The sequence below is a fragment of the Amaranthus tricolor genome, chromosome 2 (genome assembly GCF_026212465.1).
Source record: "Amaranthus tricolor cultivar Red isolate AtriRed21 chromosome 2, ASM2621246v1, whole genome shotgun sequence".
NCBI classification, from domain to species: Eukaryota; Viridiplantae; Streptophyta; class Magnoliopsida; order Caryophyllales; family Amaranthaceae; genus Amaranthus; species Amaranthus tricolor.
Window position 1 is genome coordinate 34,628,286 of NC_080048.1, and position 15,144 is coordinate 34,643,429.

A 15,144-nucleotide genomic window follows, 5' to 3' on the forward strand; every position below is an offset into this window, starting at 1 on the left:
CACTCCCTGCCATATGATCATGAGCACCTGAATCTATTATCTACTCAGCTATTGTTCCATTTGCACAAAAGCATGATACCATACATGTAAAACCAGCAACGCTGTTGTCAACTTCTTCTTCTAACTGAGCATTGTTCACAGAGATTTTGTGGCCTTTGGAATGTTTTTTAGAAGTTGCTCCAGTTGCTCTACTGTGATCTCACTCCCTTTTCCTAGAATACCTCTTTCTTGTGCATTAGCAGCCATTTTAGGACGTCTATTCCTTTCTTTCCTCTGTATGGTTGCTTATATTTTGGATGCCATTTTTGATAACCCACAATTGTCCAGCACCCCTTCTTCACATGCTCCTTCACTCCGCAGACACTGCACAGCACACTTTCTCCACTTTCTTTGCTAAACATTACAGAGGATTCCATATGTGGTTTCATGGGATTTAGGATATTCCTTTCGGACTCTTCTTGTTGAAGACAACTACATGCAAAATCCACTGTTGGCAGTGGTGTTATCATGAGTGTTTGACTTCTCAAGGTTCCATAACTTTCATCTAGACCATTCAAGAATTGAAATAGTCTCTTTTCTTCTTTCTACTTTCAAAGGCTTCTAAGAACCTTGTCACCTCTTCACCAGTTCCATTAAGTGTTGGGAGTTTACCCAAAGACTCTGACTCCTCCCACACACGCTTCATCACTGTATAATACTCATTGATAGATGATGACACTTGCTTAGTCTCATACAACTCTTTATTGAGTTTGTATTTTAAAGAACCAATGGAGATTGAAAATCTCCTTTCAAGAATCAGCCATATCTCTCTCACTGCCATCATGTACATAATGGTTTGTTTGATTGGTTCAGACCTTGAGCCCATTATCCATCCTATAACAGCGTCATTGCAAGTGTCCCATAGATCATCTTTGTCTCTGTCCTCTTCATCTCTAGTCACTGTTCCATTGATGAAGCCAAGTTTTCTTTAGGAGGACAATGCTATTTCCATGGATCTTCTCCACCTTCTGTGGTTGTTGATATCTGTGAGCTTGTCAACACTCACTGTATTGGGACCATTTGATCTGTGCAAGTATAAGGGATTTTGTGGGTTCATTTTCTCCATGAATTGATTGGTGAAGAAATAGAGTAAAGAAAACAAGATATAAGAGAAAAAGGGAAATCAGCAGGTAGAAAAAAGAAAGAATGGGGAGGTAGAAGAAGATAGGTATGGATGATAATCAGAGTTTGCAGTGCTCTAATACCATGATGAGTGAATCAAAATCAATAATGCAGAGGGAATGATTTTTGTATTTCATTCATTCATCCTTACTTAAGCCACAAGCATTACATATATATATCAAGCTAGGGCAGCTATGCACCATGATCCTGGACACTTGGCCAACTTACATTCATTTATATACATGGATCATTGGGAAAAAGAGAATAAACCAATACATCAGTATAATAGAAATAGACTAAAAAGGACAAAATAAGAAAGGACAGCAGAGAGGACAATCAGCAGGCAGTGCACACACAGAGCACATAGAGGGTACTATCAACAAAAGTCAAATAATAATATTTCCTCTATCCCACTTATTTCCCACCTGTGTTAAAATTAGTAAAAATTTAACAGAAAAAAAAATTATATTGTAGTATGAGATAAAAAACAAGTAAAAAAATAGAAATGAGTTGGTTAAGACAAAGAAAGTATAAGTTTTTGAATGAGATTGAAAGAATAAGAGTGAGATCATAATCAAAAAAAGAAATAGTGTAAAATCAGTGGAACAAATAAAAGTAAAAAGTAGAAAGATTATAGTGGAACGGAAAAAGTAATTACGAAGTAAGATTATTGCTAAAAATTTGAGTATATTTAGCGTAGAAATTCCTAGTCAATCACAAAAAGAACAAAAAAATAAATAAAATATAAAAAGATAAAATGATTTATCAAGTTATTAAATAACCTGATTTACCTAAAAGGCAACTAACTAAACAAGTAAACTTGCCACTAAAATTCCAAAATGACACTATTCTGCCGATGCAGAGCATTTTCGATCTTTTTCTTCCGCGTCCTCTCCTTGTCCTCCTCTAATGGCTTCTCTTCTCTCCATTATTCTCGTCCATTCTCATCCAAACCACTTCTTGCATCTCCCCACGATGTTAATACCATCTCTCGCATTCTCAGCGACTGTCGTGATCCACACCACAACATTGAATCTGCACTTGCACCTTTTTCATCAAAACTTTCCACCAATTTAGTTGATCAAGTTTTGAAAAGAACCAGAAATCTGAGCTTTCCTGTTCACAGATTCTATCTTTGGGCGAAAAAGTCTCCTGATTTTGAACCCAATACTAATACCTACAAGATTCTTATTGATGTTCTGGGTTGTAGAAAGCAGTTTCATTTAATTTGGGATTTGCTTTCTGAGTTGAAATCATCTCAAAATTTTGAACTTTGCCCAAATATTTTCTGGGTTATTTTTAGTAATTATTGTAGAGCCGGTTTACCTAATGATGCAATTCTAGCTTTTGATCGAATGCCTGAATTTGGACTTGAACCAAGCTTGAATGATCTTGATCATCTTTTGTATTTGTTGTGTAGGAAGAAATTTGTTAAACATGGGCAAGAGGTTTTTGATAAAATGAAGTGTAAATTTGACGTGGGTGTAAAAACTTATACAATTTTGATCAGAGGTTGGGGTGATATAGGTGATTCAGGAAAAGCACGTAAGGTGTTTGATGAAATGCTTGATAGAGGGTGTAAAGTTGATGTTACTGCTTATAATAGTTTGTTGGAAGCCTTGTGCAATGGAGGGAATTTAGATGAGGCAAAGACTATGTTTAGAGAAATGGAGTCCAAGGGACTTACTCCTGATGATTTTACTTATATGGTATTTATTCGGTCTTATAGTAAAACAGGTAATATTAACTCGGTTTTTAGATTGCTTGATAGAATGAAGAGATATAAGTTTGTATCTAACTTGTATACTTATAATATAGTAATTAAGAAGCTTTGTGAAAATCATAAGGTTGATGAGGCTTACAAACTTTTGGATGAGGTGATAAAATTCGGAGTTAGTCCAGACACATGGAGTTTTAATGCGATCATGGTTTGTCATTGTGATAGTAATGAGGTTAACAAAGCTCTGAGATTGCTGTCTAGAATGGACAAAGAAAACTGTAAGCCAAACAGCCATACATACAATATGTTGCTTAAAATGTTAATGAAGATTGATAGATTTGATGGGGTTGAAGCAGTGTGGGATAACATGTCACTCATGGGATTTTATCCTTCAGTTTCGACTTATGCTATAACGATCAATGGATTTCTTAAGAATGGGAAGCCAGACAAGGCATGTAAATACTTTGAGATAATGATTGATGAAGGAATCCCACCTTATTCTTCAACTATTGAATTGTTGAGGAAGGAGCTTGTGGGATGGAGAATGTCAGAGAAGGTGGCTATATTGGCGGAGAAGATGGAGGCAAGTAGTTCTTCCTCGATAAAAGAACTTTCGAAAATAATGAGAGGACGCAGGTCTCAACATCGGATGAGGAAGGAACATGGGAGTTTAGATTGTAGAAAAGAGGAATGGCCCTTCTGTCCTGATGCAAGGTAATTGCTTGGTCAAGTTCATGAAGTTTTAAAGTTCTCTACTGGTCCCTTATATGATATATCTATAGGCCAAATATTCATAGTTCTTTGGTTTCAGATTATACGATGTTTGTTAACTTAGGGTCAACCATAAATAACCTCATTGTTAGTGTTGTTATCACTAATAAGGGTAAGGTTGCGTACATCTAAACCCCAAACACCGCCAAGGTGGGAGTCACTCTCTAGTTAGTGGTATTTGGGTAATGGCATGTTGCTTTGTTGAACTAAAATTGCTTGACATCTTTCTTTATTTTCAGGTCTTTCCCTTCTTCAAGTCTTGGGAGAGGAAGGATAAGGGATTTATTTTCTTTGTCACAATATATTAAAGATCTTAGAATGAGCAGTGAAGATAGAGCCACTTTCTCTCCGGAGGTGCCAAAATGAACTAGAAAATCTTTTCTGGTCTGTGATTAAGCTTGTCTGGGGTCATTGATATTAATGGAGAGCCTGCTGATTCAATGCCAGTCAAGTAATGAAACAGTCTCATTATTAATGAGATTTCATTAGTCGTTTTAGCACCTAATTTTTTTAAAATATATATTTATTCGTTACTAATTATAATTAGTGATGGTAGTAATTTAAAAAAACTACGATGATTAGAAACTTGTTAATTCGTAACGTGCTTATAAATCATAACAAGTAACTTAAACTTTGGAGGTAAAACATAAAATTGAGCAACTACCCGTAATAGTTCGAGAAAATTATAATTATTACCCGAGCATATTATTTAATCATGATGGGAGTAAATTAAATATTTCATACATGAATACAAGTGATTTTAAACGTGAAATACACATTACATAACTTGTTACATGTATAATAATTTTTACCCAAACTTTAAACTATCTTAGATAAACATTTCCTACACTATAATAGATCAAATGATAGACAAAATCTCCAAAAAAACAACCCCAATCAACCATGCTAAAATTGTCGCTACTCCCTCTTATAGCCCTTTGTACACTTACATATATAAGCTAAAAACTCTACCAAAGAACCTCTTTTGTTCTAATCTATGTTGGGCAACTTCCCTCAAAAACCTCTACAAGTCCTACATGTTTTCTATTTTAAAATCTCACTAAAACCACTTGAAAAACACACATTTTAGAGCATAATAGTTGTTGTCCAGATTAATAAATTCATCATATATTTCTCAAAGTATTCATATAAACACATACAAGGTCATCTCTAATTACCTCCAACAAAAACACTTTTATTTCCTTATAAAAACACTTAAACGACTATCTATATGAGGTTTATGAACATAAAAACTTCATAAACACATTATTCATTTTATTATACTTCATCCATACCACTTTGAAGCATTCTTACAAGATATTCTAATTTCAAGTTTACAAACTTTGTTTTTACAACTTATACTAGAACAAGTGTATAAAAATAATTTTTGTATGAAATCTTTTCCATAAATTAAGTATGTTATAAAAATATATTTTATGACTAAAAAGAAGAAAAACCATCACTTGTATAAATCTATAAACATCGGAAACTAAGAAAATGTATTCTACAAACTTATAAATTTTGTTACTTTAAGAATTTAAGTAAATTTATGGGACTTAACTAAGTATGTTGCTCAACATAATAAGTATACTCCAAATATGTTAAAATCATCACAAGTATTAGTTTAACAACCCTAACTAAGGAAAGTTAAGTGCATATTAGAAATCCAAAGTTGTTATTGATATTTGGATGAAAACAATATGTTTAGTTAAAGAGTTGGAGTTGAGACTTGAAGGGTAAGGACCCGAAGTTGAAACCACTTCTAAAAACGCATGAGCTTATGGAATATTTATATAGGCTTGGAGTTGAGGTATGTCATATGGGGTGATTTTTAAAGGATTTAAGAACACGTTGGGAAAGTTTTGTATAAACTTGTTTTTAAAAATAAAATTCACAAAGAAAAGTTCTTAAATTTTGAAAAATGATATCAAAATGATAATTTTGAGTATGGAATGATTTATTACATTTATTATTATTGTAGGCATCATGCATGTTAATTTATGAATTGTTGTATGTTTAAAGGCATGATTAACACTACTTTGTGAAAGTAATCGTGATGGAAATGGTTATATGGACTTGGAAAATATTCGAAATGCATTTTAAAAGTATTTTACAGTAGCTATATGTTAAGAAAATCTCTTGTATATTTTTGTTGAAATTTATTCGTTAAAATGATATTTTAATGGATTTTCTGGTGTTAAATACCCTTATTATGAAACATGGTATTAGATAAACTCATGATCATCAAAAATAATTAATAAAATCATGTTATAATGTCTCCAACAAGATTTGGCCAGAATATAATTAGTTTAGAATTTTTTATGATTTTTGAGTAATCGTTAAATTGGTTATCGGTAAATTGTGAAATAGTAAAATATAAAATAATTACCAAATAAAGACATATGGACTTGAAATTTTTTATCACATACTCATATGGACAGCAACTAATGTTAGTAAAAGTTTGGGAAGATTTTGTTGACATTTAAGGACCTTAATAAGTTTTACTCGGTTATTAATAATCGGTGAGCTAAAAAACGGTAAAATATAAAATAAATATTAAATGACATCTTTTGGACATGAAAACTTTATGAGACACTTATATAAATAGTAGATACATGTGAAAAAATTTATATGAATTTTCATGACCATATATAGACTTAAATAAATTCTATTTGTTTTATCGGTAAAATAACGACATTAATTATCAAAAATACCCCAAGTGATTTGTAATGGTTATTTAAAATTTTATATCCCTTAAAATAGTTTCTGAAACATCAAAGAATTTTGTATTATTTTATTCGGACTTAAATAATTTTAAACCAATTTTATTTTATTTATCGATAAAATGCTTATACAAAATAATAAAATATCATACATGACTTTAATAACTTTAAATGGGCTAATAAAAGTGTTACATGACTTCTAGAACTTTGGTATAATTTTCTTGCGATGCCAACTTATGCTTGTCGAACATATTTTTGGAATGTCAATATGTGTTGGTGCTACCGGTGTTTCTGATCCTAGATTTACACCTGGTTTCATGTGATTGAAGGATGAAGGTTGTCTCCAAAGGAGTAAGTGGACACTTTTCTATCTTTCTCCAAATATATGGTCGGGTTTGTTAAATTAGGCTGGACTTATTGTGAATGCCAGCATATTAACAGGGGGACACAAGTGCACACACTTCATAAGCCAAGGAGATATATACCATCCCAAAACCATATGGCAATGGGAAGAAGGTCTCTAATAGCTTATAAAGCGTGCACACCATTTTCAATTTATCGATGTGGGATAACTCATCCCAACACCCCCCCTCACATGCGAACCCCCGTCAAGTTCGCATGTGGGAGTAATCAATTAGGGTAGGAACGCCATTCGTTTCGAACCTACCATTTTTAAATATGGTATCAGAGCCGGTGATTCGATCAATTATTTAAAAAAAAATGGTAGGTTCGAAACGAATGGCGTTCCTACCCTAATTGATTACTCCCACATGCGAACTTGACGAGGGTTCGCATGTAAGGGGGGGTGATGGGATGAGTTATCCCACATCGATAAATTAAAAATGGTGTGCACGCTTTATAAGCTATTAGAGACCTTCTTCCCATTGCCATATGGTTTTGGGATGGTATATATCTCCTTGGCTTATGAAGTGTGTGCACTTGTGTCCCCCCGTTAATATGCTAGCATTCACAATAAGTCCAGCCTAATTTAACAGGCTTTTCTCTACTCTTACTGCCTGTTAGACTTTCATCGATTCAGCAAAGAGCCCGGCATATGCACATTGGCTATAACCAACAACGCCCTGCAGTGTAAGAAATGGCTTATGTATGGTTTGGAATAGCAGCGAACCCTTTTTCTTCAAGGCTTCCGTCTATAGGGTAAATTGACCACAAAAATCATTCGGGCGGGGTGATGTTAGGTCGATTTGGGTATATAACGGGTTAGATGTATTTCGGCCAGTTGAAATAATAATTTTCTCTATGATCCCCTTGTTTTGGAAGCAATCTTGTATACTCTTTGTATGTGCAGTTGTGTTAGGTTTAGGTCAACCTATACGCCAAAGAGCTTTTTTCCGTATCATTAAATTACTAATTTTAGAACTACAACAAAAAAAATATTGACTTAAAATAACCAAAATGACTATAAGTAGATTGGATTCCAATTAAAAACGATGACTAGAAAATAAAATGTAATGTGGAACTACAAACGAGTCAAAAGGATCGAGTTTCGATTTCAATCGAGTTTAACTCAATTTTTTCCGGTATTTTCAGATAGATCACGTGTAGGTCACACCCATCAATGTTAACAATAACAGAAAGTATCGTTCTTGATAATTTTTGGGCCTTAGGCAAAAGCTAAAAAAGGGCCCTTATATAAATAAAGTTTTCAGTTATTTTTTTTCCAACTATGTAGTTCAGTAGTCATGCGCTTAACTGAAAAACCTAATGCTATAAATTCAACCCTACTACAAGCTACTAATGCAAATACTAATTTTTAATTATAAGAATTAACTCAATTTAGACTTCTTTATGAGGTGGGCCCTAGGCGGTTGCACCTCAAAACTACCCTCAAAAACGGCCCTGATAACAGGTATCAACTTTCTTACATAACTTCAACAGATAGATATCAACAAATTTTACAGAAGCAACTATACCATTTGATGAAACTATTTATTTATTTAGAATCTTAAATCCACACAAATGAAAGAATTTAATGAGAATTCACCAAGAACTAGCTGTAAAAACAGTCAAAACAGATCAAGCAGGTTCTAGACAAAATGGGTTATCAGGAACCAAACTGGATACACCAACAAAAGAATTATGCCGATAGAGTTTGATACAGCATGAGCCCTTGTGAAGGAGTTCCTAAACCCGCCTGAGGCTCGGATGTGCTCTTGCAGTAAGTAACATCCAATCGCCAAACATATAGCTGCACCGATCCAATCGCCACGGATTGTATGAGCAAATAAATTAGGAGCTACCGCTATGATCAGAATCATAGCCCCTGGAAGTTCCAGCCAATCTGCAGTACCCAACACCAAAATACTAGGATTCAGCTCAGCATGACTATGAATATGCACCAAATTATACCAATTCAAAGATTGTGTTAGCTACATAAACTAATTTATCAGTTCCAAAATTCTAATGGTTGTCCACATGAATTCTCATTATCTAAATTTTCCGTATCATTTTTCAGTTGTGCTGTGCAAGTGTCTTCCTCTTCCCGGGGTAAAAGCAACTAATTAAGCTCATAAATATGTTAGAGCCGTAATTTCAAAAGATTGGGTTAACTACATAAACTAATATATTAGTTCCAAACTTCTAATGGTCGTCCATATGAAATCTCATTCTCCGTTCATTTCTATTTTCTTTACACTATGTTTAAATAGAGAGAAATAGAGGGTTTTACCTTGAAAATCACCCTCGAGAGTATATGGGGTTTTACAGTGTCAAGGAGGATTTTGCAGCATATCCATTAGGGTTTATACCTTGCTAAGTTGGGTTTTAAATAGAGGAGTTCAACAGGCCGGGTCACAGTTTAACAGGTCATTAGCGGGTCGGGTCATTAACGGGCCTTGGGTAAAGGGTCGAGCCGGGCCGGATAATTATAAGAATTAACTGCAAAAAAAATTTACAACATTTTTTTTATATTTTAAAATGATATTGTTATATACATAAGTGGGTCGATCCAACGGGCCATAAAGTATAATAAAAAAACTATTTTATGAACTTTTAAAAATCGGGTCAAAGTGGGTCGGACATAAACGGGCTTTGACCCGCCCGACTCCTTTAACATCTGACATGACCCACCCTGCCCTGACCCGTTTATTTTTGACTGACCCGTCCCGCCTAAACCCGTTGAACACCTGTAGTTCTAAAGTATAACAAGTGGTTGTTTAGGGATTCTATTAAGCAATCACGCAACCTCAAGAATTGATATCAAATTTGATAAATTGATACTAAAATTCTAAAGTTTTGAATTAAAATGCACCATATTAAGAAGACTTATCAAATCATGTGTATTTTATATATTATGTTTGCTACTAAGATTCAATTGAAAACAACCTTTTTGTTACCACTATTTAGAGTAAGGTTGTATTCATTAGATCCACAAAATCCTGCTTAGGTGGAAAACACTTAATGACATTATGGTATTGAAATATTGTAATATAGAGACTAACTTTAAAAATCAACCACTATAAAATTACTTGTACGACCGAGCTTAAAAAATAGGAAAAGTGATTAAAATTAGGATAGTGCATGTAAATGTATACCAGGGAAGCGATGAGGGAAGAAAAGACGCAATATAACTGCAACGAAAGCAATCCACATTCCAACCTGTCCCCTGCATATCAAAGAGATTTGTAAAACAGAAACTATTATATGAGATGATGATTAGAAAGGAAGATACCGTCCATTAACCAACCTTAGAATGCTGAACAGCACTCCAGGGAGACTGAAGAAAATGTAAGGCACTAAGAGTCCAGTGAGTATATTTGTCTTCCAATTTGTACGATCCAAAACTAACAAGTAACTGCAAGATGAAATTCAAAAGAAATATATTGAGTTACGCCATCTTCCAATCGCTTTACAAGAACCAAAAAGAGCACATGTAACCAAGGAGGTAGTCTGGTGAGATACCATCTCTTGATCAGTCGACTTAGAGCATAGAGTCTATACTCTAATTTAACCCATGTATGAGGCGCATCTCTTGGTAAGACCGTCTGATACAACACTTTTTCTTAGGGAAATTCCACATAGTAGCATCGAGCTTTCATGAAATGTTAGTGGTAGCACTTTTGTAAGATTTTTTCACATTGTAGCATCCATTTTATGCCTTATCCAACTGGCGTAAGCATTTGATTCACCATTTTATGCCTTAAATTCTTGTCAATTTCCGTTTAAAATTCACCATTTTGAACCCTTATTAAGTGTTGATTCTTTTCTTTGTAATTTACCCTAAGCGTTTGTGGTCGATAAATTAAATTGTGAATTAAACGTCAAAATGGTGAATTAAACATTTGAGAGTATAAAAATGATTTAGGGCAAATTATAAAAACATGAACCAACACTTAATAAGGATAGAAACGTCAAAATGGTGAATTAAATCAAAATTGACAAGAATTTAACAAAAAATGCTACGACAGTTGAATAAGGCATAAACTGGATATGTGGAAAAATCTTACTAAAGTAAGACCATTGACGTTTCATGAAATGTCGATGCTAACACGTGACATTTTCCTAATTATATTTGACACCCAAAGCATAGATTTGCAAGCTGATCTTAAATCAAACATCAATAAAGTGTAAAACAGATTTTGATTTTTCACAATCTTTGATCTGGAAAATGTTACTCCTCCATTTTTTCATGATCAAACTAACCCATATGGAGAAACTCAACAATTAATCAAACAAGCTGAAACCCAGATGAAATTTCATGAATTACTATGAACCCATCAAATCAATTCAACAAAATTGCCTAAAAATCAATCAAATTCTAGAGAGATAAGGAATTTTACATTGCAGCAAAAGAAGCGACCCATTGAAGAAAAGTGGTACCAAAACCCAAACCTCCAAGCTTGATAGAATCCGAAACAAGCTTCTTGGCTGCATTTGCAATCTCATTCATGTCCGAAAAGATTTGATCACTTGAGATTTCATCTTCTGTTTTCATCTTCAAATAATCCACTTTCTTCATTTTTTCTGAAATTTAGAGCAGAGAAATAGTTTATTCAGAAAGATTTATTGGATATCTTATAAATCACAAATTACAAAGAACACATTAACGAGATTTAAATTGCCTAAAAATTTGGTGCCAACCTGTGAAATGTGAACATGCCAATAATTGCCTAGAGTTAGAGGAGCTTCTGACTTAACTTAATACTCTCCCAATTCATAGAAAAAGGATATTTACTTTTTCGCATTATCCAATACACTTATTCAATGCTTAATATTTTTTATTATACATAACGAAATATTTTAAAAAGTGGATATTAATTTGCATTGAGACGAATCAAATAAAATACACTTATTCAATGCTTAATATCTGCATTGAGACGAATCAAACAAAATCTTACTTGACTATGTTTTAATTTATAAATTAAGAATAAAATACAAATTAAAAGTAATAAGTAAATAGTGTTAAAAAGTAAATATCTCATTTTCTATGATTTAGAAGTAGTTGTATTGACACAATACATATTTAATGAAAAAAAGTTAAATTATATACAAATGGAGGTAAATACAGGTCTAATATTTGTAAAATGAATTATAAAGAATATATAATAATACGAGTAAGACAAGAATAGAGGTGTTCAATAGGACGGGTTGACCGATCGGGTTAATTTTAACGGGTCATTAACGTAACAAATCATTAATGAGTCGGAATAATATTGGGGTTTACTATGGAGGGTCAATACAAAATTTAATATTAGAGTGTCAATTCATTTTCTTGGCAAAATACTTTGACAAAAATTTCCATGAGAAGCCCAAGAAATCCTTTTTGATTTCACAAATTGTTGTGAGATACGGTCTCTTTGAGAGATCATCTCTAATTGGGTTGGTCTATAAAGAAAAATATAAAGTAAGTTTGTCAGTAGACATTAAAAATATTATAAGTAGGCATTTAGAATATTGTAATTACTTAAGTACTTACTCGGTGGACATTAAGTATATTGTAAGTAGTCATTAAAGATGTTGTAAGTAGATATTAAGGACATGGTAAGTAGGCTAAGTTTTTCGATAGGCATTATGATATTGTAAGTAACCATTTGAAGTACTTTTTCAGTGGATTAAGTATATTGTAAGTATACAATAAGAATAATATAAATAGGCATTAGAGATATAGTAAATAAACATTAAAACTTAATGGGTTGGACCTGAGACACGTCTATGGTATCTTTAAGAATTTTCCAAAGCCTTGCATAGTAATCAGTTTTAAATTGTATCGAAGGTTTCAACTTTTATCAAAATTATATTCTTCAAGAAAAATTAGTCTGGAGTTTTTGTCTCTGTCTTTCCCTAATTTGAAGAGGATTTCTTTGCTAAGTTGTGATTGGTTGAGTACTGATGGACTTGCTCCTATTGCCTCTAATTGAAAGTATGATACTTTTTCATCATCATTACTTGGATCCTCTTGATTTAATTTTGTGGTTGTGTATTTGTGTACTGTGTTGTTTCATCAAAAGAGAATGTTAATTCAGGTATTATTGATCTGCATTCGGACTGTGATGTACTTATTCAATGAATTACCCGTGTAAGATTAAACAAAGTCTCAATGGGCAAGGCTTGGCCCGGGTCAAATCGGCTTTGGCATAACCCGCTAGTGTATGCCAATAATCTGACCCGGCCCACGCATTAAGACTTTTCTAACTCTATCATAACCTTAAATTTTTTTTATCTTATTTAAATCAAGGGTGTACAATACTTATCTTTTGTATTTTAAACAACCTTCTTATTGGAACTCATATATATATATATATATATATATATATATATATATATATATAATAAATGAAATGATTACTTATTTAATATGAATCAAAACATAATCAATAAAATATGGGAAAAATGTGGTTGAACGAGACGTCTTTCATTAATGTTCATTAAGAAAAACAAAATTTAATATTCATTCATAAAATTAAAGCATACATAACATATTATTCATTAGTATAACCTAACACACAAATTTGACATTATCTTTTCAATTTTCTTGCCATCCTATTTATTTTTACTACTGTATAAGTGGTCAAACTATCTAATTTTTTTGAAGTTTTTCTTTCTTATAAAATTCAATAATAATATCTTTAGTGTGTCTTGTCAATCAACCCACTTTTAGTAATTGTAATTGTAATTCCTGGTGATTGTTTTCTTAAAAGACATCATGGATAAATAAAACTACTTGAATCAAAATTAAATTCTTTGTTGATCTTTAATAAAAATACAGAAGCAAAAATTAAGATCAATTTAGTCTTAAAATAAATTAAAATATATTCTTATTAGTTTGGAGCAAAAATAAATTAAAATATAAAGTCTGTGGATAAATTAAAAATTCCAAAGTTGAAATTAATAGAGCAAGCCTAATTAATTAATTAGTTGACCCAAATTTTATCAATAATATATTTATTATACTTCCTCCGTTATGTTTTACTCTTCTCGTTTATCTTCTGCACAGTTTTTTATGATTATTAGTGGTTATTATTGTTATTTATACTTTAGATTTTTGTTCTTTAATTCTAATTTCACATATATTTTATTCTCTCCCCATCCAGAATTTAGTAAGTCATACTAACCTACAATTTTACACACTTGCACATTCACCATGCGCTGGTGCTTAATTTTTTAAAATATGCATATTAATAGGCAAAAGGAAAAGGATACTTTTAATATTCCGTACAAGGCAGAATTTGGATGGGGTTTTTTCTTTTTCCTGAAAAATGCAAATAAAATCATACTCGTTGCTCTCAAGGAGAGAGTACAGCGAAATGCGTGCAGTTAAGAAATCCCTCAATTGATACTTGTGCAAAAGTAAGGGTTGAACTTCAAACCTTCTACTCTACATACAAAAGCTCTATCCATTGAGCCACAAGCACTTTTTAGTATGCACATCTGTGGGTGATTGTGTTAATCTTAAAAATATATTAATAACATGCTATAGCTTCTCTACACCGGAAGTCTATTTTTTTTTTACTTCTTCTGATTAAAACAATTTATTTTTCTAAAAACCTTCTCTAAAAAAAATTTGTGATAGACGTTAGTTTTCACTAAAAAGTACAAACATTATTATTGTGGTATGTATATCATACTTTTTCCGTTCTACGCAATCCAATGCGTAATTTTGGTTATCTATATTTTAAGTTACGCTTAACTAAAATTTATAAAAATTTGACATTATGAAAGTATTCGATTAGACAATTCGAACAAGATCACACTTGATTATATTTTTTTCTAACACATTAGCCGCAATATATAAAATAAGTTTAAAAGATAAATTGTACCAATAATATTCTTATATAGCGACTATTTCAGAACGAAAAAAGTATATCATACGAGCAAGTTACATAATATCTCTACCAATAATAGTGAACACAACCTAACATAATAATTGGAAGAAAAAGGACCCCATATTAAATACTGAATGCGATTGTAACCCAATTTTAAAAATTGTAAAAATTAATGTTGAATACAAAATTTAACTTTTACCCCAAACAAAACCCGAAACAAAACACCTTACTCGAACTGTTGTGATATACCCAATCAATTTTTACCTACCATGAATTATTCATGGATTGTTTCACAAACAACTGGTATATTATATCTAGTAAATAATTAGAATGACTGGTTTAACTAGTTTATAAATTTTAAAATTATTATCACTGCTAAGAATAGCTTATTAAAAATAACAAATTTATAATAATTAGTTGTTTCGCTAATTTACCAAACACTTGTATTTGATATTTTGACTACCAAATTATCTTTTATATCAAAATA

At 32.2% G+C, this 15,144-nt stretch overlaps 2 protein-coding genes across 3 annotated transcripts; one reads left to right on the plus strand and one right to left on the minus strand.

Moving 5' to 3' along the window:
• The first annotated feature begins 1,980 nt into the window (after positions 1-1,980).
• LOC130806457 (pentatricopeptide repeat-containing protein At1g52640, mitochondrial-like) lies at positions 1,981-4,304 on the plus strand. Its single transcript, XM_057671547.1, has 2 exons — positions 1,981-3,595; positions 3,892-4,304. The coding sequence occupies exons 1-2, from the start codon at positions 2,001-2,003 to the stop codon at positions 4,016-4,018; spliced, it is 1,722 nt and encodes a 573-aa protein (XP_057527530.1). The 5' UTR covers positions 1,981-2,000; the 3' UTR covers positions 4,019-4,304.
• A 3,798-nt stretch (positions 4,305-8,102) lies between these two features.
• On the minus strand, positions 8,103-11,548 carry LOC130806458 (cold-regulated 413 plasma membrane protein 2-like). 2 transcript variants are annotated; one of them, XM_057671550.1, is made up of 5 exons: positions 11,476-11,548; positions 11,175-11,358; positions 10,082-10,189; positions 9,930-10,000; positions 8,103-8,677 (listed from the first exon to the last, which is right to left on the minus strand). In XM_057671550.1, exons 2-5 carry the CDS (start codon positions 11,351-11,353, stop codon positions 8,424-8,426), a joined length of 612 nt encoding a protein of 203 aa, XP_057527533.1. In that variant the 5' UTR covers positions 11,354-11,358; positions 11,476-11,548; the 3' UTR covers positions 8,103-8,423. The 2 variants fall into 2 exon arrangements, with proteins under 2 accessions (XP_057527533.1, XP_057527531.1); XM_057671548.1 differs by lacking the exon at positions 11,476-11,548 and having other exon boundaries at positions 8,152-8,677; positions 11,175-11,437.
• Between the last annotated feature and the right edge of the window lie 3,596 nt (positions 11,549-15,144).

Excerpts from the sequence above, each read along its gene's own strand:
- LOC130806457 (XM_057671547.1), top strand. The coding sequence starts at position 2,001 with ATGACACTATTCTGCCGATGCAGAGCATTTTCGATCTTTTTCTTCCGC. Across the intron at positions 3,596-3,891 it reads CCCTTCTGTCCTGATGCAAG|GTCTTTCCCTTCTTCAAGTC; the intron begins GTAATTGCTTGG and ends CTTTATTTTCAG.
- LOC130806458 (XM_057671550.1), bottom strand. The coding sequence starts at position 11,353 with ATGAAGAAAGTGGATTATTTGAAGATGAAAACAGAAGATGAAATCTCA. Across the intron at positions 10,001-10,081 it reads GTGCTGTTCAGCATTCTAAG|GGGACAGGTTGGAATGTGGA; the intron begins GTTGGTTAATGG and ends TTTGATATGCAG. Across the intron at positions 8,678-9,929 it reads CTTCCCTCATCGCTTCCCTG|ATTGGCTGGAACTTCCAGGG; the intron begins GTATACATTTAC and ends TGGGTACTGCAG.